General features: G+C 44.9%; 1 protein-coding gene across 16 annotated transcripts in view; it reads left to right on the top strand.

The window, feature by feature from the left end:
- The window catches only part of LOC128324358 (very-long-chain enoyl-CoA reductase-like), a 100559-nt gene that overhangs the window by 68792 nt on the left and 4738 nt on the right, over positions 1-27029 (top strand). For 6 of the 16 annotated variants that reach the window (XR_008306808.1, XR_008306807.1, XM_053248852.1 and 3 more), the window contains exons 2-10: positions 1579-1639; positions 8894-8944; positions 9152-9203; positions 10023-10067; positions 12613-12716; positions 14935-15050; positions 15169-15274; positions 25394-25466; positions 25561-25604. Coding sequence is in view for 14 of the 16 variants with exons in the window: in XM_053248852.1 (XP_053104827.1) it covers positions 1586-1639; positions 8894-8944; positions 9152-9203; positions 10023-10067; positions 12613-12716; positions 14935-15050; positions 15169-15274; positions 25394-25466; positions 25561-25604 (645 nt within the window). In the remaining 2 variants the exon portion in view is untranslated. Of the gene's footprint in view, positions 1-1578; positions 1719-8893; positions 8945-9074; positions 9204-10022; positions 10068-12612; positions 12717-14934; positions 15051-15168; positions 15275-25393; positions 25467-25560; positions 25605-27029 lie in introns of those variants that run through there. The other 10 variants (XM_053248863.1, XM_053248853.1, XM_053248861.1 and 7 more) reach the window with 6 other exon arrangements.

The raw sequence follows: 27029 nt of genomic DNA, 5'->3' as shown, positions 1-27029 counted from the left end.
GGCAGCCATTTTGGCCACCGCAGCACATGTGTAAATGGCCTCTGCGAGGCCTGGCATGGCCCACGGCCTCACAGAGGTCATTTGCGCATGCACGGCCATTGCCGCCGTGTGCTGTTACGGAGGCCCGAATGGGCTGAAATGAATTGTTTTACCCGGCTGTGGTGGTGATTGATTTCAGAGGCCGGTGGTGGGAGGGGGAACCTTTGTGGACCACCACCCCTCACCCTGCGGCCTACAGGAAGCCCCCCGAAGGGGCTACAGGTACTTTTATTTTATTTTAAAAAATAGAAAAATAATAATTTTGCAAACCACCCTGGACCAGACGGGGGGGGGATGGTTCATGGGGGCAAGACTGCACTTGGCTGGTCTGGTTCGAGTCCAGTCCAGACTCGAACCGAACCAGGCCAGCCGGTTCTGTGCACACTTCTACTCTCCACTCACTGCTGGGCCAGGCAGGACAGGCAGAGCCAGCCCACAGTTTCTCTGCTCTTCTCAGTGCTGCTGCAGTCTATCTCTGTCTTTATCAAAGTTATTCTTGTTGCTAGCAAGCTGCAGTGCCCGTCCCAACTTTAGCCAACAGAGGCTACTCCTCGTTGGTTTCTGAGGTCATGGGCTGTCAGGAGGGAAGGGGGAGAAGACACATCAAACGATGTAGTTTTAAAGTTTTATTAAGGCTGGTTACATCTGAGCAATTAAGCATGCAAGCATGTCAGCCATTTCAATTGGATGTTTCACTATAGTATAGGGTAATGTTTCAGAATACAGAGTGGTTTGTAATTAATTCTAGCAATTGAAGTTCACTTTCACTTTACTAGAAGCAAGGAGTTCTAAACCAAGTTCATTTTCTGACTTAAGCCACTGGCAAACCCTGTTCTATAGGCAATGGTCAGTCTTATCTCCCTGTTCTCAGCACAAGAATGAAAACATTTCTTTGCTAATTCCTAGTCAAGGGTCACAGAGTAAGCGGAGAAGGGAGCCAGCATGACTGGCTTGTGGTCATTTTCAAAACTTAGTAGGCACCTTCCAGTCCCAAGAAAATGTTATTAAGAGATAACATGCAAAGAGATTCAGCAGCTACTGTGTAAATAATATGTACCCCTATAATGTGTCTAGCACACCCCTAATCAGAACTGTCTTCTTGGCTAATTTATTATTATTTTTTAATGCAATGAATCTGCATATATCAAAATGGACACCACTCCTCCATTCCTTCTTTGTTTATGTGTGGTACCATTTTGATGCATATGGAAAACAATGGTGATTGGATAGTAACCTAGAAGATAGAGGTTGGGCAGGAGAGGAAAGCAGCAGTGAAACAGGAGAATATCCTGTTGTTGTTGTTGTTCAGATTTTTATACTACCTCACCGGGATGGCTCTAGGGGATTCACAAATATAAAAAGAGAGAGAAAACCAAAAATAAGATATAAAATAAATAAATAAATAAATAAATAACTCCTTAAAACAAAATTAAAATTGGTTTAAAACAATTTCAGTACTCACTTAAGGCCAGACCAAAAAGATATGTTTTGGGGAGTCTTTTAAAGGCTGCTAAAACCTAAAGCCTGTAATATCCATAGGTAGTGCATGCCAGAGCCCAGGAGCAGCTACAGAGAAGGCCCGATCCCGATTTGCCACCAGGTGAGTTGGTGGTAGCTGGAGATGGACCTGATGACCTTAAAGTGCGGTGGGGATCAGACTGAAGAAGTTGCTATCCCAGGTAACCCAATCCTAAGCCGTTTAGGGCTTTCAAGGTAATTACCAGTACTTTGTATTTTGCCCAGAAACATACCGGCAGCCAGTGTAGCTGTTTTAAAACAGGCATAATGTGGTCTCTCTGAGAAACCCCGGAGACCAATCTGGCTGCTGCATTTTGAACTAACTGAAATTTCTGAACGACATACAAAGGTAGCCCTTTGTACAGTGCATTGCAGTAGTCAAGCCGAGAAGTGGAGCACAAGGTTATGTTTGTCCTCACAACAACCCTGTGAGGTAGGTTAGGTTGAGAAATATGTAACTGGTCCAGAGTCACCCAGTGAGCTTCATGGCTGAATGGGGATTTGAACTCGGTCTTCTGGGCCCAGTCCACCACTCTAACCACTATGCCATGCTGGCTCATTATGATCTCAAGATAATGAAGATCATTCTTTTCAAGGAATGGATGCAGCTGTCATATGATAGAAAGCACCCCTGGCTATAGCCTTCACTCCATAGCTTCTGGACTCCACTCGTGAGGCCTGGGTCCAGAAGCACTCCCAAGCTACATACTTGTTCCTTTAGCGGGAGTGCAACCCCATCCAGAACAGGAAGTTCCATCACAAACCTAGAATTATGACCTCTCAACATTAGTACCTCCATCTTGTTTGGCTTCAGCTCCAATGTATTATCCCTCATCCATCCCATTACTGGCTGAAGGCAGGCATTTAGGGGAGCTATGCCATTTCCTGATGATGCTGTCATGGAGAAATAGATTTGGGTGCTATCAGCATATTGATAACACCCTATTCCAAACCCCCTCATGATCTCACCCAGTGGTTTCATATAGATGTTAAAAAGCATAGGGATAGGATGGAGCCCTGAGGAACACCATACAATAGCTCCCGTTTCACAAAACAACTATCCCTGAGTAACACCATCTGAAGATGTATTAATTAATGTAAACCACCCTGAGCCTTTTGGAAGGGCAGTATAATTTTATTTTTTTTTAAAAAAGATGGCTTGAGAGAACGGAACCACTGCAAAGCAGTACTCCCTATTCCAAAATGCCTCAGATGATTCAGAAGGATACCATGGTCAATGGTATCGAAAGCTGAACTGTTTTATCCAACTTACCAAAAAAAAAAAAAAATGTTCTGGTATCATGAACTTACACTGGCATGCAGTTTCCAGTCAAGCATCTGTTTGTATGGCTTCCATTCCTGCTGCTTAGCAGCAGACAACAAAGAATGAATTTTCTGGCATGGTTTGTTGCCAGCTCTGGCAGGGCAGGGTGATTTTGATCTCCCTTGTCACTAGGTTAAAAATAAAGATCTTGGATTTTAGACTGTGAACGAAAGGGAACGAGATTTCCCGTAAAATGCCTACAGTCACATAAATATTTATGCAGAGTACTCCTCAGGAGAAGCAACAAAACCAGTGAAACTTTTGACGCTTTCATATAATCAGTACATTAATTCTTTCATGATTGCAGCTTAGCAACAACTTCTCTTGATTCATGCTTATACCCTCTGGCCAAATCCTAGTATCATTCATATCCCTTGGCAGAATTTCCCATCTGTTTTGTTCAGATGTGGATCTTCTCTTTATAGCTCATCAAATCTCCAAACAAGCATGCTGGGAGCTGAATTGCTCCCCTCCCCAGCTTGTGTTCTTCTGAAGAGAGCCCTTGAGTATACATTGAATCAAACTCGCACTGTGAGGCAGACCTCTGGGGTGTGTGTGTGTGTGTGTGTGTGTGTGAGAGAGAGAGAGAGAGAGAGAGAGAGATCTCCTCAGGGGGCACAAAGAATTGGCTGCTTGACCATACCAGCTTGCACACCAGCCTTTTCAGCTGAGAGCTTGGCTACCGGTACATGTTATTGCAGTGATCTTCCCTATTTTTCAAGCAGGAGCTACTTTCGCAAAAACCTTTAATGTGAGAGCCATTTCTCACTGTGCGGATCTCTGCAGAGTACTGCATTTTTCTCAGTGCTGGGCGGGCCCTTTAAGAGCGGTGTGGGAAATGTGCTGGGAAGGGCTACATTTCCCAGCACTCTGTGCATGCCTTCCAATATGGTGCAGAGGCTCAAGAGGGTTCTGCTTCCCTTAAAGGAGCCGCCTAGCACTGGGCAAAGTGCAGTACTGCATGTGGGAATGCTCTCCTCTGCATGGCGCCAGGGGGATTGTGCAGATTATTCAGCTTCAGCTGTATAGCCTCAGTAAACAATTAGTGCGGCAGCCACACTTAGGGGCTATTCACATGACTGTGCACAGGGGGGAGGGGGAGGCAGGGTTCAATCTACCTTTACCCAGATGACTGCTCTGAGCCTCAGCAAGCTGAGCACCCACACCTCCAGCGCTGCTGAGGGCAGCATGGGAAAACAGAGGCTGGGATGAGTGCAGTGCACTGTGAGATTATGGGAGATGTAGTCCAACGATAGCTAGAGAGTCTCAGAGTGGCTACCCATGGTTCTAGAAGGTCTTCTGATGATCATCTGAACCTGGCCATACTGTGGACTGGCAAGAACAAGTGGCAGACCAGCATGAGTTTCATTAGTACATGTGCAGACTGCAGTAGTTGAGTGTACGTTGGATACACATCTTCCCCCTCTTCCAAATTATTGTGTGGATCCACACTATGTTTTCCCGTGATTTGGATACGATCTGCTTCATGATCATCTCCCATCTTCCTTCTCCAAGGGTCTCATACTCCTTGGGGCCTGCCTCACAGTTTGAAATTTTAGGGCAATATCTTCTGAACTCACCGAAGGAAAAGGGGGCAGGGAATGGTGGTGGGGAAGATTTACACAGAGAAATTTGAAAATATTCATTTAACGACTACCAAGTAATAATAGTACCAAGGGCTGGGGTATGAGGAGAATCTATGTTCCAGCTCCAATTATATCAAAAGAAAGCCCATAAGCAAATTATAGCAGTGCAGACAGGATTAATTCTTTTCCTCCTGAGTGCATTTTAAAGAAATCAATATGGCATTTACTTGTAAGTACTAAACAGAACAATCTAAAAACAGGGAAAAGGCAGCTCCAAATGGAAGTGGCTAAAGTGATTAATGTGAAAATGTAGTAATTGAGCCCTGGAGTATTTCCTGTGATTGTTCCTGCATCATTAAACAACAATTCCAAATAGTACTAATACTTGAGCATTTGGTAAGTTTAGTAGTTTATTGGGAAAATAGGTTTATATCTTGCTAAAGAAATGCTAATTAATTAATAAATAAGAAAAACACTACCCAAGGATAATAGAGATTTATACCCAAGAGGAATCTGGTGAGGATTCACCTTTACAAGTACAGGGCATTCCCTACAGTAAATGTAACGGGGTGGGAAAGAGAAAAGGCACCCTTTACTTTAAAAATGCAGACACCAGGGGCAGAGGGCATAGTGGCAGGGGGCATGGCGGCAGACACATTGGAGGTGGTGTCAGGGGCTCCTCCAACCCCCCCCGCCTCCCAAATGACAGCCTGGACCAGCTGTGGACCAGTTTGGACCTCTGTGCATGTGCAGAGACCATTTTAATGACATCTGTGCATGCGCACAGGCCATTTGCCTCACTACATGATTGTGTAGTGACACAAATGGCCTCTGTTCATATGCAGACCTCACTAAAAAGGTCTCTGCATGTGCTCAGAGGTCCAAACTGCCTGGGCTGTCATTTGGGAGGCTGGGGGTGGGGGGTTGGAGGAGCCCCCACCGCCCCTACCAATGTCTCGCAGCCACCTCTGCTGTCACCACCAGCCCGGCACCTGCATTTTAAAGGTAAAGTCTACCTTTTCTCTCGGCCCCTCCTCATTTACTGTAGGGAATGCCCTGTACTTGTAAAGGGGAATCCTCACTGGATTCTTTCAGGAGCCTGTCTGTCCGGTGTCCAAGTCAAGGTCATTGGCAGCTCCTTGAAGTCCTCCCCTCGGTCTGCAAAGAGGACACAAGAGAATACTTTACTACAGTATCAGGTTCAGACAATCTCCACCGCAAACTCAGTCTGCTCACCAGATAGCATGGTTCCAGAGCAAAAGGAGTGCAAGGCTTTCCCAGGGGAGGTGTTGCAGCTAGGGCAGCTGTCAGGACTCAGTCAGGTAGTAGAGTAGCAGCAGGAGGAAAAGCCTGGGTCTCTAGAGGCCAACATGAAGCTGGGGTTTCCTCTGAGTTGGAGGCTCGGCTGTAGGAGGCTCAAGGAGACCTGTTGCTTCCAGTGTCTAGCTGCAGCCTTCGGGCTTGATTTATAGCCAGACTTAATTGTTCTCCGCCTTCGACTAGCTGACACAGATTCAGGATTTATCTGGTTTGTAAAAGTAGCTATCTGCTTCTCCTGAGTTCTTTCACCTGTTGTCTGTGTCTAATCAGTCTTCTCTTGCGAGGATGCAAAGGTGCCTCAGTGTTCTGCTCTCCATTCTCTGTCTCTGCTACTTCTGATGGTCCTGGTTGTCCTGAAGTTTCGGCTGCACCTGCCTCAGGTATCTGGTGTGGGCTGACAGCTGGGCTCTGCCCCTCAGGTTCCCCTGCAGCTGCTGGCAGACTGCTAGCTTCCCCTTCCTTGTCGCTATCTGAGGATGAGGGCATGACAGATTCCCCTTTCCAAGTACACCTGAGCCAACCCGCAAGCCAGTTCTTCAAACCAAGGGTCAGTCTGGTTTTAATTCAGCTGGCACCCCCTTTTGGGGGGATGGGCTGGTTCAAATTAAAACTGCTCGAATCAGGTGGCTCGATGTCGAGCCTGGCTCAAAGCGAGGTAGGCCTCACAGGGTTCAACAGCATGTAGCATCAACATACATTTCATGTGCCTTCTATCAAAATATTCAGTTCTTGATAGCTGTTCCATAAAATTACAAGAGAGTGAGCAGGATCTGGGTGCACTGGCACCCTGTCACAATGACAGTTGCAAGAGTAGACAAACACAATCTCAGCGCTTTGACATCAAGAATGTTGTTCAACCAAAATTTTGTTTCATCTTTGAACCCATGAATATATTGCTGCTGGACATTTTGAAGCTTGAAACTACAATTCTTCCTGTCTTAGGAACCTAGAAAGCTGCAGTTTACTGAGCCAGACTCTTGGTCCATCTGGCTCAGTATTGACTACTCTGTCTGGCAGTGGCTCTTCATGGTTCCAGGCAAGAGTCTTTCTCAGCCCTTCCTAGAGATGCTGCCAGGGATGGAACCTGGCTCTGTCAGCATGCAAGCCCTATGGTGGGTTAGGGTCCGGACATGAATGACAGGGAATGCACACTGAAATGCACTGGTTCCTTCCAAATGGCCATGGAATGTGCTGAATTTCCAAATGGCCAATGGCCATTCAGGAATTCCATGCATTCCTATGGCCATTTGGAAGGATCTAGTACATTTCAGTGGGTATTCCCAGTCATTCATTCTAGTATATTCTCTAGAGTCTTCATGATCTTTGACTTCTTGTAACAGAACCCCCGAAATTATTGCATCTATCTGAGGGGTGTGGCCATGGAATATTGCTGTCGGGGTGAGTGTGGCTGTGGGGCATTCATGGAGAGTGCCTACACTTCTGATTTGCAACGACAGACTAAGTTACTCAATAGTACTAAGCAGTTATTCTAAAGGACTACTTAATTTCAATAGGAGTTCCACTGAAAATTTAGTCAGGATGTCAGGCTTTGGATGATGGTGCAAAATCTGTGTGTGTGCGCTGTGTAGCAAAATATACTCCCAGCTTCCAGTCTGCCACTGGAGAATACAGTGCCCCTGAGAAGTTATAAGTGGTCCATCACTGATGTAGACCATTGTAAGCAGACTTAATGATTAAAGTTTAATCTTGGAAACCATTTTTGTTTTTGTTTCCCTGTGACTTTTTTTTTTAAAAAAATATTTTTACTGTGGTATCTTCAGAATTTGTTCCTTGGCAAAAAGGTTTTGGTATGAGGGTGTAATGATGCCTCTAACTGGAGTAATACTGCTTCATTTACCTGGCTTTGTCATCTGGCTTTGAACATGTTGATGGATAAGGTAGGCAGGATAAGAAACAATCAGCACTGACAGATCACTGTTGCACCAAATTTTTGTAGGCATACAATACAAATATGAGAGAAAACAAGACATGGAACAGATGGGATGGAAGTAATCTTTCTTTTACCTTTCTGGATAACACATTGACCTTAAACACCTTAAAACTGTATTAGTGCTGCATCCAGCATAGCAGGACTGATAGATGGTTTCTCCTTGCATCCCACAAGATGCTGTATTGTGGGAAGATAATGGAATGGCACCAGGGACACTAGGGATCATTTAACATTCTATGAAACTCGAAAGCTTGTGCATACACTATTCTACAGAAAATGTCAGCAGCCTATCAGCTGTCAGCTTACTATCCTCCTCCTCCTCCTCCTCCTCCTCCTCCTCCTATATTGCTTTAGCCAAAGGCCATTGAAGCTTTTAGCTTACCAACTATGGGCTTGATCTTCAGTACTTAGTACATGACAGTGGCAGCTGGTGGTTCCTGGGAAAGTGGGGGAGGGGCAGCACTAGGCAGGGCAGGTGATGGGTAGAGCCACAGGTAGTGAGAGGTGGTGCCAGTTGTGGGTAACTGTGGAGGTGGAGCCAGGAATAGGCAGGTGCCTTAGCAATAACTGGCAAAGTGCAGATTTGTAGCTAATGAATGGGATCAAAATACAAATGCAGACACAGGCACACAAATCACAATTGGTCATCAGTGGAGATACAGAGAAATATGGAAAACAACCATTGCTTTATAGTGCTTAGCAGGACTACAGTGTGTAGATTTGTATCTAACATGGCAGGATCAAAACAAGCACACACAGAGAGGAAAATAACTGTACAAGCCTCAATGATTTATAGGGCAGTCCTAGGACTGCCACTTTGCAAAAACAAAAGTAAGCTTACTTATTGGCTCCTGCTTTATTCATATTTTAAAGGATTTTGGGCTTTTCATTTGTTGTTGGAGGTTGGTGCAACTGTTGCCCACCTCACAACTCTTAAAGCAGTAGCAGGCTGCAGGCAAGAGCAGCAGGGAACAACAGAGAGAGGCAGTAGGCTCACAAAATGGAGGCAGAGATAACATGGCTGACTGAGAAATGTAAGGTGAGCACTGCCCACTTTGCTCATAGATAAGATCTGCCCCTGGTATATGGACACAGCAGCCATCCACAAGAGCTTAATAATTCTCAATAATTTGTCCTCCTCATGTTTCCCATTAGGTGGAAATCCTCGACTGGAAGACAAAGCAGCAACTATGCTTTTTGGAGAAGGTAATAATTGTTTTGTTAATACATTTATGTAGTACTTTTTGAGAGTTCAAAATGCTTCACATATATTATCTCTAGTAATCCTTACACTGCAGATAGGGCAGCTAACTAGTTATTTCCTCTGTTTCCTAAGATTAAAGGGAACTGATCAGCTTGAAGAGCTTCTCGGAATGCCTGCATGCCCATCCAACCAATATTTTTGTTACCTAGGTTGAGCCACATGCTACAATAAGTGATATCAGGCTGATGTTCTATAAATTATGTAAGTATACGTATTTCAAAAATATATTTGAAAAGGGAGATCGGTGTTCAAGAAATAACGTGATTGTATGTGCCTGCATAGAGCAAGTAGGAAATGTTAACGTTAAGGTCCTCCCATCCCATTTGCAAACATTAAATGAGATTTATGCCCCTAATTTATACAACCCATGTGTCCTACTTGATTTGCTTCATAATAATTTTAGTAAACTTGTAAAAATTAAAAAAAAGTTCTTTAAACTTAATTATAGCAATGGTTTTGTTTGGTGCTCAAACCTGTTAACCTTTGAAAATGAGCAGGGCTGGGATTCCGTTTCTGAAATCTCTGCTCCTTCCCACTCACTCAGCACCTCTATGCTTACAGTCGTGATCCATTTTAAAAGCAAAGTTAGTGACCAGGATCAAACCCTGGTTTGCAGGCTTACACAAACAGAATTTGACCATTTGAATATTGAAACAAAACTATGGATTTGCATCCATCGTGCCCAGTCCAAATCATAGGACTGGGCGCATCAAGGAATTGTGGTGTGTGAGGGGCAGTCAGGAGGAGTACATGAGGCTCCTTCATGTAGCACCAAACAGTGTTTTGGCATTAGGTCTGAATGCAGTCACTGTGTAACACTGAAGATCAAACCCAACAAACAAAATAAAATTGATGGCATATATTAAATTTATAAAATATAATGAATATCTATTGGAGGTTGCTCAGTGTGAATAGTAATAATCTGTCCAAAGAGGTTAAGTTGCAGGGTCTGAGCACTCGGCAACTGAGGGAGAAGATTTGTGTGTTTAAAATTATTGTGCATTTTATTGTTCCCTACAGATCCTCAGTGGTATCCAGCAAGACAATCTATAAGACTTGAACCCAGTAAGTACTGCCCTGGTGTCTTACCAGTTTTTATTCATTTATATACTACTCTTCTTACCAAATTCAAAGCAGTAAATTATAAATCTGCAGCAGATTGGGCAGGATAGACTATGACTTGCATGAGTTAAATGCTTCCACTTGGGGAGAGGCAGTCACATGACCTATCGGGCGGATGGGCGGCTTCCCAAACCTTGCCTTCTCCCCAGATTATCATTGTTTCATTGGTGGGAGTGCTCAGCACTGTCCCACATGATCATCCCTGCTCTGTGCAGCATGGAGCAGGGTGGATTGATCTGAGGTTGGGACTCATTGTCCCAGCCTCCATGAATCCCACAGTGCACCGTGTGACACGTGCACTGCATTGGGGGATTCCCCCAAGAGTTGGGCGCTCTAGGCCAGGGGCTCTCAACGTTGGGTCTCTAGATGTTATTGGACTTCAACTCCCATAATATCCTGCCTCAGTGGCCTTTGGCTGGGGATTATGGGAGTTGAAGTCCAATAAAATCTGGGGCCCCAACATTGAGAATCCCTGCTGTAGGGGCCCATCTCTGTGTGCAGCCAGCTGGAAGCAGCCTGTGCTCACATACAAGCAAGTAGCCGGGGGTAAGGGAGTGCTCGCTCCCTTAACCTCGGTTAACAGCCAAGGTAAATAGCGGGGCTAGGCGGTGCTAGCCCATCAGGATCAGGCCTGTTCCTGGCAGTTCTCATGCGCAGCCTAACACTGGTTGGGCATCCCTAGTCTGGGTTAGGCTGTGCATGAGAACAGCCTCAATATTTGCTAGCCCTCCTTTCCTTGTGCCTGCTCAAAACACTCCTGGAGGGTCCCCCGCAACCCTCGATCATATCTCCAGCAGGCACAAGGGGCTGCCGAGTGAAAGGAGGATCGGCAAAAATCACCCCTCTCCCCATGTAGGAGCTAGGGGTGCGCATGGAACCATCTGGCCCGGTTTGGTTCGAGGCTGGACTGGCCAGTTCGGTCCGGCCCCCATTGAACCAAGCCCCCCTGGTCTGGTCCGATCCGATCCCGGACCGGTCCGCGAACATTTTTTAAAAAAATTTAAACGTGAAGCAAGTACCTGTAGCACCTTCGGGGGGCTTGCTGTAAGAGTGAGTGGCCGCCATGTGCAAATGCCCTCTGCGAGGCTGCTTGCTCTTACGGAGGCCTGAAAGGGCCAAAAAGGCTCCACATACCTGGCTGCGGCGGTGATGAAGAAGGCCGGCGGGGGGAGAGGGAACCCGCACGGACCCCAGCCCCCCGCGGCTACAGCAAGCCCCCAAAAGGGGCTATAGGTACTTGCTTCACGTTTAATTTAAACAAAAAAGTTTGCAGACCTGCTGGACCGGACCCGGTCGACCCCGAACCCCCGGACTGAACCGCCGGACCAGTTCCACACATCCCTAGTAGGAGCAGAAGGATTCTGCTCGTGCAAGTCTAAGGTTGGATCCTGTCTATTACCACTAGGACCATTAAAAATGTTAAACTGTGTCAGCATTTACAGATAACCACAGAAACGTTCCCATAAAACTTTACAGGCTCTCTCAAGCAAGTCAGGTGTCTGCAGCTACAGGCAAGGCCAGTGCTGGCTCAGATGATGAGGTAGATGGGTGGGTCATGAAAGAGGCGTGGGAGACAGGGCATGAAAACCGAATTCTGGGGTGCTGCCTCTGATAGTAACACAGGCAACTATGTGATACCAAGTCAGACTCTTGTTCCCTCTAGCTCGGTATTTTCTTTAGTGACTGGCAGTGGCTCTCCATGGTTTCAAGCAGGAGTCTTCCCCAGCCCTACCTGGAAATGCCAGGGATAGAACCTGGGACCTTCTGCATGCAAGGCAAATACTCTATCACTGTGTGCTCCATGCAAAGAGAGAATGGGGGTGCTGTTGGGCCAGCGGGCCGCTTGTTGGATTTGTCCCCCTCCCCAGGAAATGCCCAGCTTCACCTGGTGCTGACTTTGGTGTTGACCCTGGACAAGTTCCTGGAAGAGATGTTATGGTACAATATCCTGTATTTAAAGCATTTCTCACCGTGGACAGCTCATAGATCACAGAGCACTTATTTCTAACTTTTATTTAGGTGACTCCTTCCCCTTTCCAAGACCAACCTCCTTTAATATTTTAGAAAGCACTCCAAGTTATGTACTCTAGGAGGGGCTATTGCTCAGCTCTAGAGCATGTACTTTGGACATAGTTGGTCCATGGCTCAAGTCTTGGCGTCTCCAGTTAAAGGCTCTTGAGTGGCAGGCCTGGGAAAGGCCTCTGCCCAAGAACCTGGAGTAGAGCTGCTGCCGGTCAGAGTAGACAATACTGGGCAAGATGGGTCAGTGGTAAGACCTTATATATGCTCATTTCCACTGGTTGCTCACGGTGCCTGCAAATGAATACAGCATTTAATTTGAACAAGAACGGTGATTTCAGCCAAGGCTCATTGGTTGTGAATGCTAGGATGTCAGATCCAGCCAGAAAATGCAGGCTTTGATTAGGAGTTTCATGCTTCAGTTCTCCCTGTCTGATGATAAGCATAACTTTTCCTCTCTCCTTCTCAGAAGGAAAATCACTGAGGGATGAAGAAATCCTTCAGCTGCTCCCTGTCAGCACAACTGCAACACTCTATTTTAAAGATTTAGGGCCCCAGATTGGATGGACCATGGTGAGCTTCAAAGTTGGGGACATGCCAATTAATAACTGTTTAACCTGAATTAATCCTTGCATCACTTTTGCTTTGTGCAGATGTAACATTCCCATATGCTCCCTACTTTCCCAGCCAGCACAAGTAGTGGAATTTTGTTTTTCTTTCTTTCCTGGCAATTATTTTAAGCTTATGAGAAGGCAGAGTGATTAATTCAAGGGGGGAAAGAATAATTACCACAAAAACTTGGCAGGCAAAGAAATGGCAAAGCAGCAGTGTTGCTTGGCAACATGACAAAACAGGCTTTGTGGAAGGCACTGACTAGTAGGCAGTGCAACAAATAGTAAGGAGAGGGAGATAATACAACTTTGCTAAATTGGGGCAAAAGAGCTGGAATGAGGGTTATATGAGGGCATGGCTGGAATTTGGTGGATTCAGCAGGTAGGAATTTTGCAGTCCAGATCTGCTCCCTCTTAACATGTAGTGTTGTTGCTGATAACTCTGCAACAATTTTCCTTTTGGTTTTTCAAGACCAAGTATATATTGTAAGACTACACTAGGGACTGATCCTGCAAAGTCTGACATCTCCTCACACTGCATTCTTTACCCTTTGATCTCTCTCCAGAAACGAAAACTAACAGTAATCTATGTCTACATTTCAGCAGAAATGCAAAACACAGTGGCTAGCATGCAGAGCAAGGGTGCACTCGTGTGGCAAGAGAGCAGCCTATTAGAGCTTCCAAATGAACTGCACTAGTGCAGCAGGGAAGCGACAGTTTTGGACGCCCTCCCCTTCCCCAGGAAACTCTCTGTGCCACCCAAAAATATGTCCCCAAGAGCTGTGCAACCCTCAGGGACTTATTTTTGGGTGCTACAGAGAGTTTCCTGGGGAAGGGGAGGGTGTCAAAAATGGCCACTTCTGCACCAATGCAACTAGTTTGGAAGTTCTGTTAGTCCTCTTGCTGCACTGGTACATCCTTGCTCTGAATGTCAGCCAGTTGACTTTGGTTTTAGAGTTACGCAGCTTGCATTCTCTGGCATCAGTAGGTATTGGCCTACTGAAACATCACCTACTATTTATCTCTCATTTTCCGGGACCAACATATCAGTCACTTTCTAAATGAGCCCCTGGTGGCGCAGTGGTAAAACTGCCGCCCTGTAACCAGAAGGTTACAAGTTCGATCCTGACCAGGGGCTCAAGGTTGACTCAGCCTTCCATCCTTCCGAGGTCGGTAAAATGAGTACCCAGAATGTTGGGGGCAATATGCTAAATCATTGTAAACCGCTTAGAGAGCTTCGGCTATAGAGCGGTATATAAATGTAAGTGCTATTGCTATTGCTAAATGAAGAATTTCAGTGGAATCCATACACATCGTAAAGCCATGTTTATGTATGTTTTGATGTACATATTTATTCTGCCTTTACTCCAGTCAGCTCAGGGCAGCAAATAAGACTTCCCCATTTTATCTTCACAATAGCCCTATGAGATAAGTTAGACTGAGAGGTAGTGATTGTCCCAAGGTCACCCAGTGGACTTCATGGCTGGATGGTATTTGAACCTTGGCCTCCCTATCCAGCGACACTACAATGGTTCTCTTAACTGATAGCCCTTGTGCAAGATTGATGGATTATGCCTAAACAATTAAGGTAGTAAGAAGGGCAACCCTATCTCAGATTCTAATTTTCTGTCTTCCTTGTTTATATTTTAGTAGGATGACATATTTACCTTTTCTAGCCACAGTCCTCAAGGCAGTAAGTTGCAAACATTACATCAGAAAGACAAAACTGAAAATGGAACAGCAGCTCCAAAAAACTGCTGAAAAGTGGCTCAATGTTGCCTGTTAGGAAGTTCTCTCATTCCAGACTTTGCTTTGATATAAAAAAGGGAACTTCCTCTCATCCACCGTTCCACCATCCCTGCTCGTCTCCTGTACTGCATTGGATCTGAGGCACCGCTTGCTGGGCCTTTTAGATCTGTAGAGTCTGGGAAGCTACCTGCCCATTGTGGATGCTCTTTTGCTTGATTGCATTCCTCTGCCGTTTGTACTAGTGAAGAGAAAATGTGGGCATAGAGTGTGTGAGACTTAGCAAGTGCTTTTTCAACATCCATAGTGATTGGGGGAACAGCATACAATGCTAGTGTTGCAGCTTAGCCATGGCAAAGGGCTCCCTTTATTGGCATTCAGTGCAGCAGAGAATGGCCAAAATAGCCATCTAATAGCTTTTCTCTCTTTTGCAGGTATTTTTGATAGAATATACGGGTCCATTGTTCATCTATTTTGTGTTTTATTTCCGCATGCCTTTTATCTATGGCCTGGATGACAGGTTTACCTTGAGCCGACACCCAGTAGTTAAGTAAGTTGTGCCTCAAGGGCAGCGGAGTTAATTCTTGGGTGCCATAATTTTATTCCAAATGTTCTTGCCCTATTTGTCTCTCTAGCTTTCTGAAACCCTTTTATCTTGCTGTTTCTAGCTTGGCATGTATCTGCCATTCTTTCCACTACATCAAAAGGTTGATTGAAACAATATTTGTTCATCGGTTCTCCCATGGGACTATGCCACTGAGGAGTATTGTTAAGGTAAATGGTCACAACATCTACTTGCAGCCCCTGTATAAAAACCAAGCTGGCTGCTCCCGCAGTACTACACTAGCCCAGGTTTTGGTGCAGCTTTGCGGGTAAGGTACTGCCACTCATACTGAGAAACCTGTAGTCTGTGTACATTAGCATCTCACTATTGAAGTGTTCTTGCTACACCATCATTCCTATGTCCTCTAGTTTTTCTAATTGCTGCAGCAAGATGTTATATCTCTGTGCCAACTTACTTCGTTTTCTTCTAGCCATAGGCAAAGGTCCTTCCTTGCTGGTTGAGAGCACGTCCACTCCTTTCCTCACGGTGGTTTTCTCTCCCCTCAGACTAGCAGAGGATGGAGTTCAGTGTGATGCTCAACATGGTCTGCACTCCTTTCCTCACTGTGGTTTTCTCTTCTCCCTCAGACTGGCCAGAGGATGGCGCTTGATGATGTGACACTTCCCATGGGCTACTGCTGAAAGCAGCAGCCCCCCTTGATGAATTCTCCCTCTTCTTCTATAACATCCACTCAGACTTATTATGTTTACCCTTTTCCTTTCCTGCTAGTGGTAGTCAGTGATGTGGAGCAAGGTCAGGGAAATGCAGCACGCGGTGATCTCCTGATACAGGAAGGAAGGTCCCCCTCAATGTTAGAGAATTCATCAATGCGGCTGCTGTTTTCAGCAGCAGCCCTGGCTCAAGTGCCTCATCCAGTTCTGCTCATCCTCCTGGGTCAGCCCCATGCACAGCAGCTCCTATTGCTACTCATCAAGCAGCCTCTGACAATCCTCTTCCTCCTTTATTCTTCCCTGTGCTTCTTTATATCCTCAGGTACTGCTCAGTGGGCACTCTGTCTCTTGCCAGCCCTTGCCCCCCTTCCCACTTTCCCCAATCTCGACACCATCTCCATGTGCCCCAAGCCCTCAGCTTCATTTTACCTGATCCACAGCCAGAGAAACTGGTCATGTCTTGTGCCTTTTCCTTGGCAGTGCCCAGGCTCTCTCTTTTCTGGTTCCGAGGCTGCTTCTGGTCATCACAACTTGTTTTCCCAACTCCTCCTCATCTAAAGATGAGGTGCTGCAGTGGTTCCATCACAACACAAAGTTAAAGCATGAGAAATCTTAAAACTCAGCAATATTGCCAACGAACACTGTGTGTGCAGTAAGGAAGTTGGGTAAATATGTATACCTTTCTCCCCCACCCCCGCTCCCCCTTTTTGGAGGATTGCCTGCCCCTCCTCTAACACAATTTTCTACATGACATTAATTTAGGTTGCTTTTGCACAAACCCTTTCCTTTGGAATTGCAATCTTTTGTTCATTCACTTTTTTAATGGAAGGTCCAGATAATGTTATTGTTCACATGTTGCATTCCAGAGTTTCTTCAGACCCAAATTGTGACAGAATTTTTATGTGATAAAATGCCACTGAAGTGTCAATCTGGCTAGCACGGACAGGCAGAGTACTACTGAAACTTTTCCCAGTCCCTGTGCTTTTAATTAACATACTTTCTGTTTGCAGGTTCATCCTGTTTGTTGCTTCCTGTTGATTAGGGCAGGAGGGCTAGTGATGAATAGCCTCTGTAAATTGCACCAGTGTAGTTTCTGTTCCTGCTAGGGTGAGGCTTTAATTACTGATTTCCTCTCATCATTTTTTTTTCTTTTTAAACAATAAAACAGCACAATTTTGGTGTAAAAAACAACAACAAAACATATAATGCAAGAAAACCAGCAATTAAAACCTCCTTCCTGCCCATGGAAACAGAAACTGACAAGAAATGGCCTACATCAGGGCTGCACAACTTCAATCCTCCAGCTGCAGTTGAACTACAACTCCCATCATCCTCAGCGTCCAATACTCAGGAAAGATGGGGATTATAGTCCAGCATCATGGTTGGTGCATTAGCCACACATTCCTTGTACAGGCTGACCAGATGAGTGATGGGGAGAGGGAACACCCTATTGCAACTTCATAGTTCCCTTGCCCCATCAGTCTATTCATTCCTGATATATTGCTGGTTTTGTGGTCTGATCGCTGACGTCTTCCCATATGCTGTGTTTAGAGCACAGTTCTGTCTGGGAAATATCTGGTATTCCTAATCTATAGGGGCATTGTGCATTTGCTATGTGCCTTTCAACCAGGATCTACATGGTGTTCTAGCGTCAATCTACACACACAGGGAGGAAAATAATATGACAAATTCCTACTGGGATTGTACCACTTCAGATTGCTTGTGTGGGACTGAATTACTGATCCCTGTCCACATTATAAACTCTCTGAAGGTGGAAACAGAACAAACCTGGGAACAGGCAAGGCGAAAGTCCTTCTCCCTGACCTACTTGCTTTCCTAGTGCATTGAGGGTTTTTTTCTTTCATTTTTTCATGTGGGAAAATGTTGAAACATGCAGTCTTTCACTTTAGAGCATGAAATGGCATTGTATCAAGTGGGCTGTGCTATGACTTGTCTGAACATGTAGATTAGATTTTAAATTTACCAGATCTTTTCTTGGCTGAAAACTTGCTGGTACAAAGTGCTTCACAGTTAATCCACTTTAACTGTTTTTACTGTATGCTAGAAGCAATCGCATCTAGAAGGAAAAGTGCTTAGACTCTGACTCTTAAATGTACTGGTCTAAGCATTCCTGTCAGACAGCAGCCAGAGAACTCTGTTTTGTATTCATTTTTGCCTTGTAAGTTCTCAGGTCTGTATTGATTGTATTACCCTCCAGGCTCTTAATCTGTTCTTCACTGCTAATTGCCTGCTTCAGAAATGGGAGGCAATTTCTATATATCCAGCCTGCAGCATCCTCTGGACCTTGGTGATCCCAGCAACTGTTCTAACCAGGGGTGGATCTTAGCTATGGGAAAAGTGGGTGGTATTCACCTTAAAATCTCTCAGTCCGCCATGTTGTCTCTGCCTCCATTTTGTGAGCCTACTGCCTCCCTCTGCTGTTCCCTGCTGCTCTTGCCTGCAGCCCGCTACTGCTTTAAGAATTGTGAGGTGGGCAATGGTAACACGTACCTCAAACAACAAAGGAAAAGCCACAGATCTTTTTAAAGTATTAATATATATTTTAAAAATATTAGTATTAATGGCACAAGCCAATAAGCATGTTCACTTTTGTTTTGCAAAGTGGGAGTCCATGGACTGCCCCATAAACCAATCGGAGAGGGACTAAGCTGATTGACTCTACAGGAGGCCAATGAGAGTGCCCAGAAGGTGGGAACCCTTTTTCTTCTAGCTACTTTGAATAATCCAAGCAGGTTCACTGGCTGGCTGTTGGGAAGTCTGATCTTTTGCTGGTTTCTTTGTGTGTGTTTAGAGGGGAGGAATGCAGTCTCAGTTTTCTCTCCCTTGCTCTCTGTTCTGATCTGTATGCAAAGCATTATGGCCCATTCCCAAAATGGCATGCCATAAAACATTGGAAAGAAAAGCAAACCGTAAGACTGGACTAATTAGATTAGACACTGGCACAAACCCCCAGCAAACTCTTTTAGGGCATATGCAGGGATTTCTGAGTCCAAACTGCTTTTCAAATAATTGCAGAAGTGGCTTTCCATGTAGGTGTGGTGTAGAGAAGGAATGAATTCTGTTGGAAGGAAAAGAATTTTTAAAATCCATTTGCTATGCAGAAAGCTAACCAGGTTTTTATCTGGATTGTGGTCAGTATCTGTAACATTATATGTCCACTGGAAGTTATGGTTCATTGGGCAAGGATTAAGGAGGTGATCTCTATTAAAAACATGTGCTGCTTGCTAGGATGGACAACCAATGTGGGCAAAGAGTGGCACCCAGCTGTTCAGCAGGCATGGAGTAGGGAGAGATGTCCCCATGCATCTTTGCTTCCCATGGTGTCCTCTAAGTTACAGGAGATGTTTCATAGCTGCAGCAAGCATAATTGAAAAACCTGTGATTTTTCTATTATTTACATATGCATTTTTTAAAATAGACAGGCAGAGCTGCCCTTGTAACTTCAAAACAAATTTGTTCTCTACTTTTGTAGCTGGTCTCTGCTTTACCTGTGGCTTATATAGATTTATTTACTTCTACATGTATAGCCAAGAAGGCCAGAGTGGTGCACATGGTTACATTTATTCTCTCAACAGCCCTATGAGGAAGGTTATGTGAGTGACAGGTAGCTGTCCCAGAGTCACCCAGTGAGTTTCATGGTTGAATGGGGATTTGAACTTGGATTTCTACAATCTAGTACAGCGCACTGACCACTGTAACATTCTGGTTCAGAGTTATTTCTTGTTGTTACTTGTAGCATTCATTTTTGAAATAATTGGGCAGACAGAGCTGCTCTAGTGACTTCAGAATGCATTTACTCTCCATAGAAGTAGCTTTTTGTAGCTGGTCTGTGCTTTACTTGTGGCTTGTACAGCTGTGTGTGTGTGTATACTCTTGTGTTTTGATCCTGCCATGTTAGATGCAAATTTACACACTGCTATAGTCCTGTTAAGCACTATAAAGCAACTGATGTTTTCCATGTTTCTCTGTATCTCTACTGATGAGCAGTTGAGATTGGTGTGTGTGTGTGTGTGTGTGTGTGTTTTATTTTGATCCCACTTGTTAGCTACAAATCTATACTTTGTCAGTTATTGCTAAAGCACCCACCTAGTCCTGGCTCCACCTCCGCAGCTGCCCACAATTGGCTCCAACTCTCACTACCTGTGGCTCCACCCATCACCTGCCCTGCCTAGCTCCCGCTCCCGCCGCCCCAGTCCCAGGAACCACCTGCTGTCACTGTACAGGATTACTTGTCAATATTTTGTCCCTGTTTATACAGAATTGCTTGTTCCTAGTTCCAACTCTTTTCTATACCTCCCAGGCTGGGGGAGGCTGGTGACACAGTGTGGTCCCAGCTTCTCCTTCCAGGGTACTCTGAGGAACGGGTGATAGACCATGGGTGGGGAGGTTGGACTCACAATCACTTCCCACCTTCACTGGGGTGAGGGACCTATTAGGATGGTTCGCCCAAGAATGTTATTGGATCCAGTAGGATTTCAAGAAGCCTCGGAGGGATTTATTGTTGGCTCTGCCGATGATCCTGTTGATGCCCTGGTGGAGAACTGGAACAGCAAACTCACCGGGGCAGTAGACATGATCGCTCCTAAGCGTCCTCTCCGACCCGCTTCAAAACTGGCCCCTTGGTATATGGAAGAACTACAGGGGCTGAAACAGCGAGGTAGACTGGAGTGCAAGTGGAGAAAGACTTGACTTGAATCCGACAGATTGCAACATAGAGTGCATTTGAAGATCTATGCTCAGGCAATATGTGCGGCAAAGAAGCGATTCTTTTCTGCCTGTATTGCCTCTGCAAGTTCATGGCTAGAGTTGTCATTCAGGGTTGTGAGAGGGCTAGCATGTGCCCCTCCTCTCTTGAATCAGAATCTGGAACAATCAGTTACCTGCTGCAACGTGTTTAATGAATTCTTTTTTGGGGGAAATCTCTCGTATTCAGGCCAACTTAGACTCCATCTCCACAATTACTTCAGTGTCTGATGTGGAGATGTCCAGCAACTCCTCTTGTGTGGTTAGGTTGGATCAGTTTCAGTTTGAGACTCCTGAGGATGTGGATGAGCTGATTGGGACAGTGCGGCCTACCATCTGTTGTCTTGACCCTTGCCCAACAAGGTTTATACTATTGGGTAGGGGAGTAGTTGTAGAGGGCCTGGTAGAGATTATAAATGCTTCTCTGAGGGAAGGCAGGATGCCTCTTTGTCTTAAGGAGGCAATTATTAGACCACTTCTGAAGAAGCCTACCTTGGATCCCTCAGAGTTGAGCAACTACAGGCCTGTCTCCAACCTTCAGTGGCTAGGCAAGGTAATTGAGAGGGTGGTAACCTCCCCGCTCCAGACAGTCCTGGAGGAAACTGATTATCTAGACCCATTTCAGACTGGCTTTCGGGTAGGCTATGGTGTAGAGACTGCCTTGGTCAGCCTGATGGATGATATCCAGTTGGGAATTGACAGAGGAATTGGTCCTTTTGGACCTCTCGGCAGCTTTTGATACTATCAACCATAGTATCCTTCTGGAGCATCTGAGGGAGTTGGGAGTGGGAGGCACTGCTTTGTCATGGTTCTGCTTCTACATCTTGGGCAGGTTCCAGATGGTGTCCCTTGGAGACGGTTGCTCTTCAGAATCTGAACTTTTGTATGGTGTTCCCCAGGGCTCCATATTGTCTCTGATGTTGTTTAATATCTACATGAAACCACTGGGAGAGATCATCAGGAGATTTGGTGCAGGGTGTTATCAGTATGCTGATGACACCCACATCTATTTCTCCATGTCATCATCATTGGGAGAGGGCATTACTTCCCCCAAATGCCTACCTGGAGGCGATGATGGGCTGGATGAGGAATAACAAACTAAGACTGAATCCAGATAAGACGAAGGTACTTATTGTGTGGGGTCGAAATTCGGGAGATGAGTTTGATCTGCCTGTTAGGTCACACTTCCCCTGAAGGAACAGGTATGCAGTCTGGGGGTGCTTCTGGATACAAGCCTCTCCCTGGTGTCCCAGGTTGAGAGAGTGGCTAGAAGTGCCTTCTATCGGCTTTGGCTGATACTCCAGCTGCGTCCATTTTTTGAGATAAACGACCTCAGAACAGTGGTACATATGCTGGTAACTTCCAGACTGGATTACTGCAATGCACTCTATGTGGGACTGCCCTTATATGTAGTCAGGAAACTACAGTTGGTCCAAAAGGCATCTGCCGGGTTGGTCTCTGGGTCATCTAGGAGAGACCCTGTTACTCCCTGATTGAAAGAGCTACACTGGCTGCCGATAAGTTTCTGGGCAGAATACAAGGTGCTGGTTATAACCTTTAAAGCCCTAAATGGCTTGGGCCCTGGATATTTAAGATAATGTCTTCTTCACCATGAACCCCACCGCCCATTGAGATCATCAGGTGAGGTCCATCTGCAGTTGCCACTGGCTCGTCTGTTGGCTATTTGGGGACGGGCCTTCTCTGCTGTTGCCCCAAGGCTTTGGAAGGCGCTTCCTGTTGAAATAAGAGCTTCCCTATCTCTGACAGTTTTAAAAAAGTCTTTAAAGATGCATCTGTTCACCCAGGCTTTTAATTAAAGATTGTTTTTATAGTTTTAACACTGTTTTAAAATATTGTTTAAAAAATTTTAAATTGTTGTAATGTGTTAGCTTTTCCTGTTATTTTGTGTTAACTAATGTTTTAACTTTCTCCCTTGCTTAGGAGGACACGGCTCACAGAGGGTTAACTTCCACTCCTTGCTCCCAATAGACAGGAAATCTCAGGTGTTTTTCAGATAGCTGGAATCCGTCCCCTTCTCCCAGCATGCTCAGGTGCAATTCCCCAGTTGCTTCCTGTCTTTGCTCCTGATCAGACATACATATGGGCTCCTGCCCAATTTCTAATCCACTTTCATCCTTTCTACCAGTGATCTTTCCCCCCTTTTACAACTTGGCATGGATCTCTCGCAAGCTGGGGATACCTTAGCAGGTTCCCTATCAGAGAGCATGGGGGGGTGGGGGAGAGAAAAGTAGGGTGGACAAAAGAGGCCGCTAATCAGCGCCGCCATGAGCCCTCTGACCCACATGGCACAGGGAAGAATAAGAAGCTACCCCCTGTTCAGCAACAAGCGAGAGAATCTTAATACAGGCTACTTGCAGTGAATCAATACAGGCTCCTTGCAGCCTGGGGGTCAGGAGATACATGTGGCTGGTGGGCCAGCCAGGGGGAGTGGGGCTCAACTCTCCCTCATCCCCCGATTCTGCCCAACTTGACCGTGCTGGGCCACAAGGTGGGGGGGGGGGACTTTGCAGGTTCCTTCTCTGCCCCCGCATTTACTGTGTGGGAAAGAGTAAAAGCACTGCACCTGGTGACAGATGTAATGAGACACAAAATCTTCTCCTTGCTCTGACTCTGGGTGGTCCAGCCCTCACTGTTTCATGAGGGCTGGGCCACCCAGACTCAGAGCAAAGGGAAGATTTTGCTTCATCTTTCCAGTGAAGTCTGTTTCATGGAAGAGGACACACAGCAGTAAATAAATTATATAAGCTACAGATAAAGCAGAGACCAGCTACAAAAGTGGAAAACAAATCCATTCAGAAGTTACAAGGGCAGCTCTGCCTGCCTTTTTAAAAAATGCATATGTAAATAATAGAAAAACCACAGGGTTTTCCATGATGCTTGCCGCAACTATGAACCATCTCCTGTAACATAGAGGACACCATGGGAAGCAAAGATTCGTGGGTGCCCAGCACTTAGCCTGGTTGTACATCCTAGCAAGCAAGAAATGTTTTTTTTAACAGAGATCACTTCCTTAATCTTTGCCCAATGAACCAAAACCCCTACTGGCTACAATGCAGAGAAAAACCTGGTTAGCTCTCTCCATTGCAAATGGATTTTAAAAATTATTTTCCTTCCAACAGAAGCCATTCCTTCTCTACACCATACCTACATGGAAAGCCACTTCTGCAATTATTTGAAAAACAGTTTGGACTCCGAAATCCATGCATGTACCCTATAATAACTTTCTGGCTTCTTATACCAGTGTCTAATCTAATTAGTAGGTTAGCCAACTGATGTTAAATTCAGACAAGACAGAGGTGCAGCTGGTCAGTAGAAAAGCCAATTGGGATACAGTGATTCAGTCAGCTATGGACGGGGTTGTACTCCCCTTGAAAGAGCAGGTGCATAGCTTGGAGATGTGGCTGGAACCAGCTCTGCTTTTGGATGCTCAGCTGGAGAAGGTGGTCAGGGGTACCTTTGCACAGCTTCAGCTAGTGTGCCAGCTGCATCCCTTTCTTGAGAAGGCAGCTCTGGCCACGATCACCCATGCCTTAGTCACATCACGGCTGGATTACTCTAATGCATTTATGCTGCCCTTGAAGAATATTTGGAAGCTTCAGTTGGTGCAGAATGCATCTGCCAGGGGTCTCTCTGAAACTGCTGGTCAGAGCATATTACACCTATTTTGAAAGAGCTGCATGGGCTGCCAGTTTCTTTCCAGATCCAATTCAAGGCGCTGGTTATTAGCTTTAAAACCGTTAATGGTTTGGGCCCTGGATGTCTGAAGGACCGCCTGTTCTCAAGAGTTTTTGCCCACCCAACAATGTGGTCAGAGGAGTATTTGCTCCATGTGCTGATGTAGAGAGAGGCTAAATTGTCGTGCACTCAGACAGGCCCTTCTTTTTTATTGCCTCCAGGCTCGGGAATGTTCTCCCAGTGAATGTCCGTTCTTTGACATATGTGGCTGCTTTCAAAAAACAATGAAAGACCTTTTTATTTGTTTGGGCTTTTACCTCTTAGAGGTTTCCAGGCCTCTCAGCTCTTTTTTTTATTTTTATTTTTTGGTCAGTTCTTGGTGTTTTATGGTTTTTATTGTTCAACGGATTTTTATTTAATTTTATTTAATTTTAACTTTTGTAAACTACCTTTGGATTCTATATGAAAGGCAGTTTACTGGCTTCTTATGCCAGTTTCTAATCTAATTAGTCCAGTCTTACAGTTTGCCTTCCAGTGTTTTATGGCACGTCATTTTGGGAATGGGCTATAATGCTTTGCATAAAGATCAGATTAGAGAGCAAGGGAGAGAAAGCAGAGGTTGCATTCCTCCCCTCCAAACAGACACAAAGAAGCCAGCAAAAGATCAGACTTCTCAACAGCCAGCCGGCATACCTGCTCTCTAGCCAAAATGGTGATTGGATTCTTCTGAGTAGCTAAAAGAAAAAGACTTCCACATGCTCTGGGCACTGTGGCTGCCTGAGGAGTCAATCAGCCTAGTCCAAATGATTTATTTATAGGGCAGTCCTAGGACCACCCACTTTGCAAAAACAAAAGTGAGCATACTTATTGGCTTCTGCTTTATTAATATTTTAAAAGATTTGGGGATTTTCATTTTTTATTTGAGGTTGGTGTACCATTGCCCACCTCACAGCAGCAGGCTGCAGGCAAGAGCAGCAGGGAACAACAGAGGGAGACAGTAGGCACACAAAATGGAGGCAGAGACAACATGGCGGACTGAGAAAGGTAAGATGAGTGCTGCCCACTCTGCCCATAGATAAGATCTGCCTCCTGATCCTTTATAATGTAAAATAGTAACAAATCCATCCATGACTGCCTTTCCCCCCTTTCTTTAAACAGAATTGTTTCTATTACTGGGGATTTGCTGCCTGGCTTGCTTATTACATCAACCACCCTCTTTATACACCACCCTGTAAGTAGCAAAATACTTTAAAAAATATTTACATAAGAACTGAGAATGCTAATTGAGTGCTAAATGGAACCCTCAAAAATATTTTGTTTTGTAGCCTATGGACAAAAACAGGTCAATATTGCTCTGATCATGTTTCTGGTAAGTACATTGTAGATTTAAAACATGACATTGTAAGAAATTTCCTTTACTGGAATTTAGATATCATAGGGAGCAGGCAATATTTTTTAAGGGCTAGGAAATGATTGATCAGGTAGAAAAGAATACCCCCATAAATTCTGGAATGCTGCAGAGGTCCAGAGGTTTCAGAGGTATGATGATGATGATGATGATTAGCTTTAGCTTTAGCATTTGTATTCCACCCTTCCTTTATCGAACTCAGGGTAGTGTGTGTTGTTACACTTTAGGTACTTCCATTTTGGGCTGTTTATTTACATAAGACAAGAAAGAAATTAAGCAAAATGAAATTAAGCAAAATGGCTAAAATAAATGCATTAAACCACTGAAGTCACATTAAAGTCGAAATAAAGCAATTATTATGGGTATGGCAACTCAATGCTCACATGGAGTTCCTCTCATTGGTTTCAACAGAAAGAGATGTATGTGCATTTGCACCATGCATTAACTCCCTGTTGGATCAGGGGTTGCACACTCCACGTCCCTTATATTAGAAAGTTGCCTTCAGTCTGTTTTTGGACAGACATGCTACAGACCCTTTTCTGAGACGACTTCCTTACAGGTGTCAGCATATAAACTGAATTTTTAAGATACAGCATAGAGTTTTAACGAGGTTTGATCATGTCCATCCTGTTAACGTTTTACTGGAAAAAAGCCCAAGGTTAGATAAGGCATGTTAGAATGTTAATGAATTGCTACATATGAAGCTGTAATGAATGGTTAGTTAATGAATTGTTACATATGAAGATGTGTGTCTTTTTCAGCTTGTTTTGTAATCGGTGGTTTTGTATGCTTTTGTGGATTTTTTCAGTGTTCGTATTGAAAATGTATTAGTAAGCTACCCTGAATATTTAGATAATGTAACACATCTTCTAATAAGTAAATTAGACAAGAAAACTGTAACTGCAACTTCTTCATGACCATGCAACCCTTCACATATTCTAAAGATCATTATAAATCTACAGTCCCCAAATGTGAGTCAGGCCAATGCACAGAAGTAACTTCCAAGTTCCTCTGTAGAAATTGCATCCTTGGTGAGGCAATTCTTATTTCCAGCAGCAGCTAGTTTTTTTGTTGGGTTTTTTGCTCTAATCTAAGGGCATGCTAATGCAGAAGTAGAGCTCACACAGAAGGAGGCTTCTGTGTGTGAATGAGGAATCATGCATACAAGCGACAGCATGCGCACAAGCCAGTCAGATACTCTGCTGTAGGACAGGTCAGCTTTTTAAGAAGAGGAACAGGTCCTTCACCTTTCCCCCCCTAGCAAATAGATGATTGATACTGTTGCTTTGTATCTAACTGGGTGTGTGTGTATATACACACACACACACAGACAGAGCCTTGACTTAAATTGGATCAGGGCTTTTGTGCAGATGGAGATGGAGCAAA

This window comes from Hemicordylus capensis, chromosome 4, assembly GCF_027244095.1.
Source record: "Hemicordylus capensis ecotype Gifberg chromosome 4, rHemCap1.1.pri, whole genome shotgun sequence".
Lineage (NCBI taxonomy): Eukaryota > Metazoa > Chordata > Lepidosauria > Squamata > Cordylidae > Hemicordylus > Hemicordylus capensis.
The sequence above is the reverse complement of the archived record's forward strand: the minus strand, read 5'-3'. Positions and strand labels throughout refer to the sequence as shown.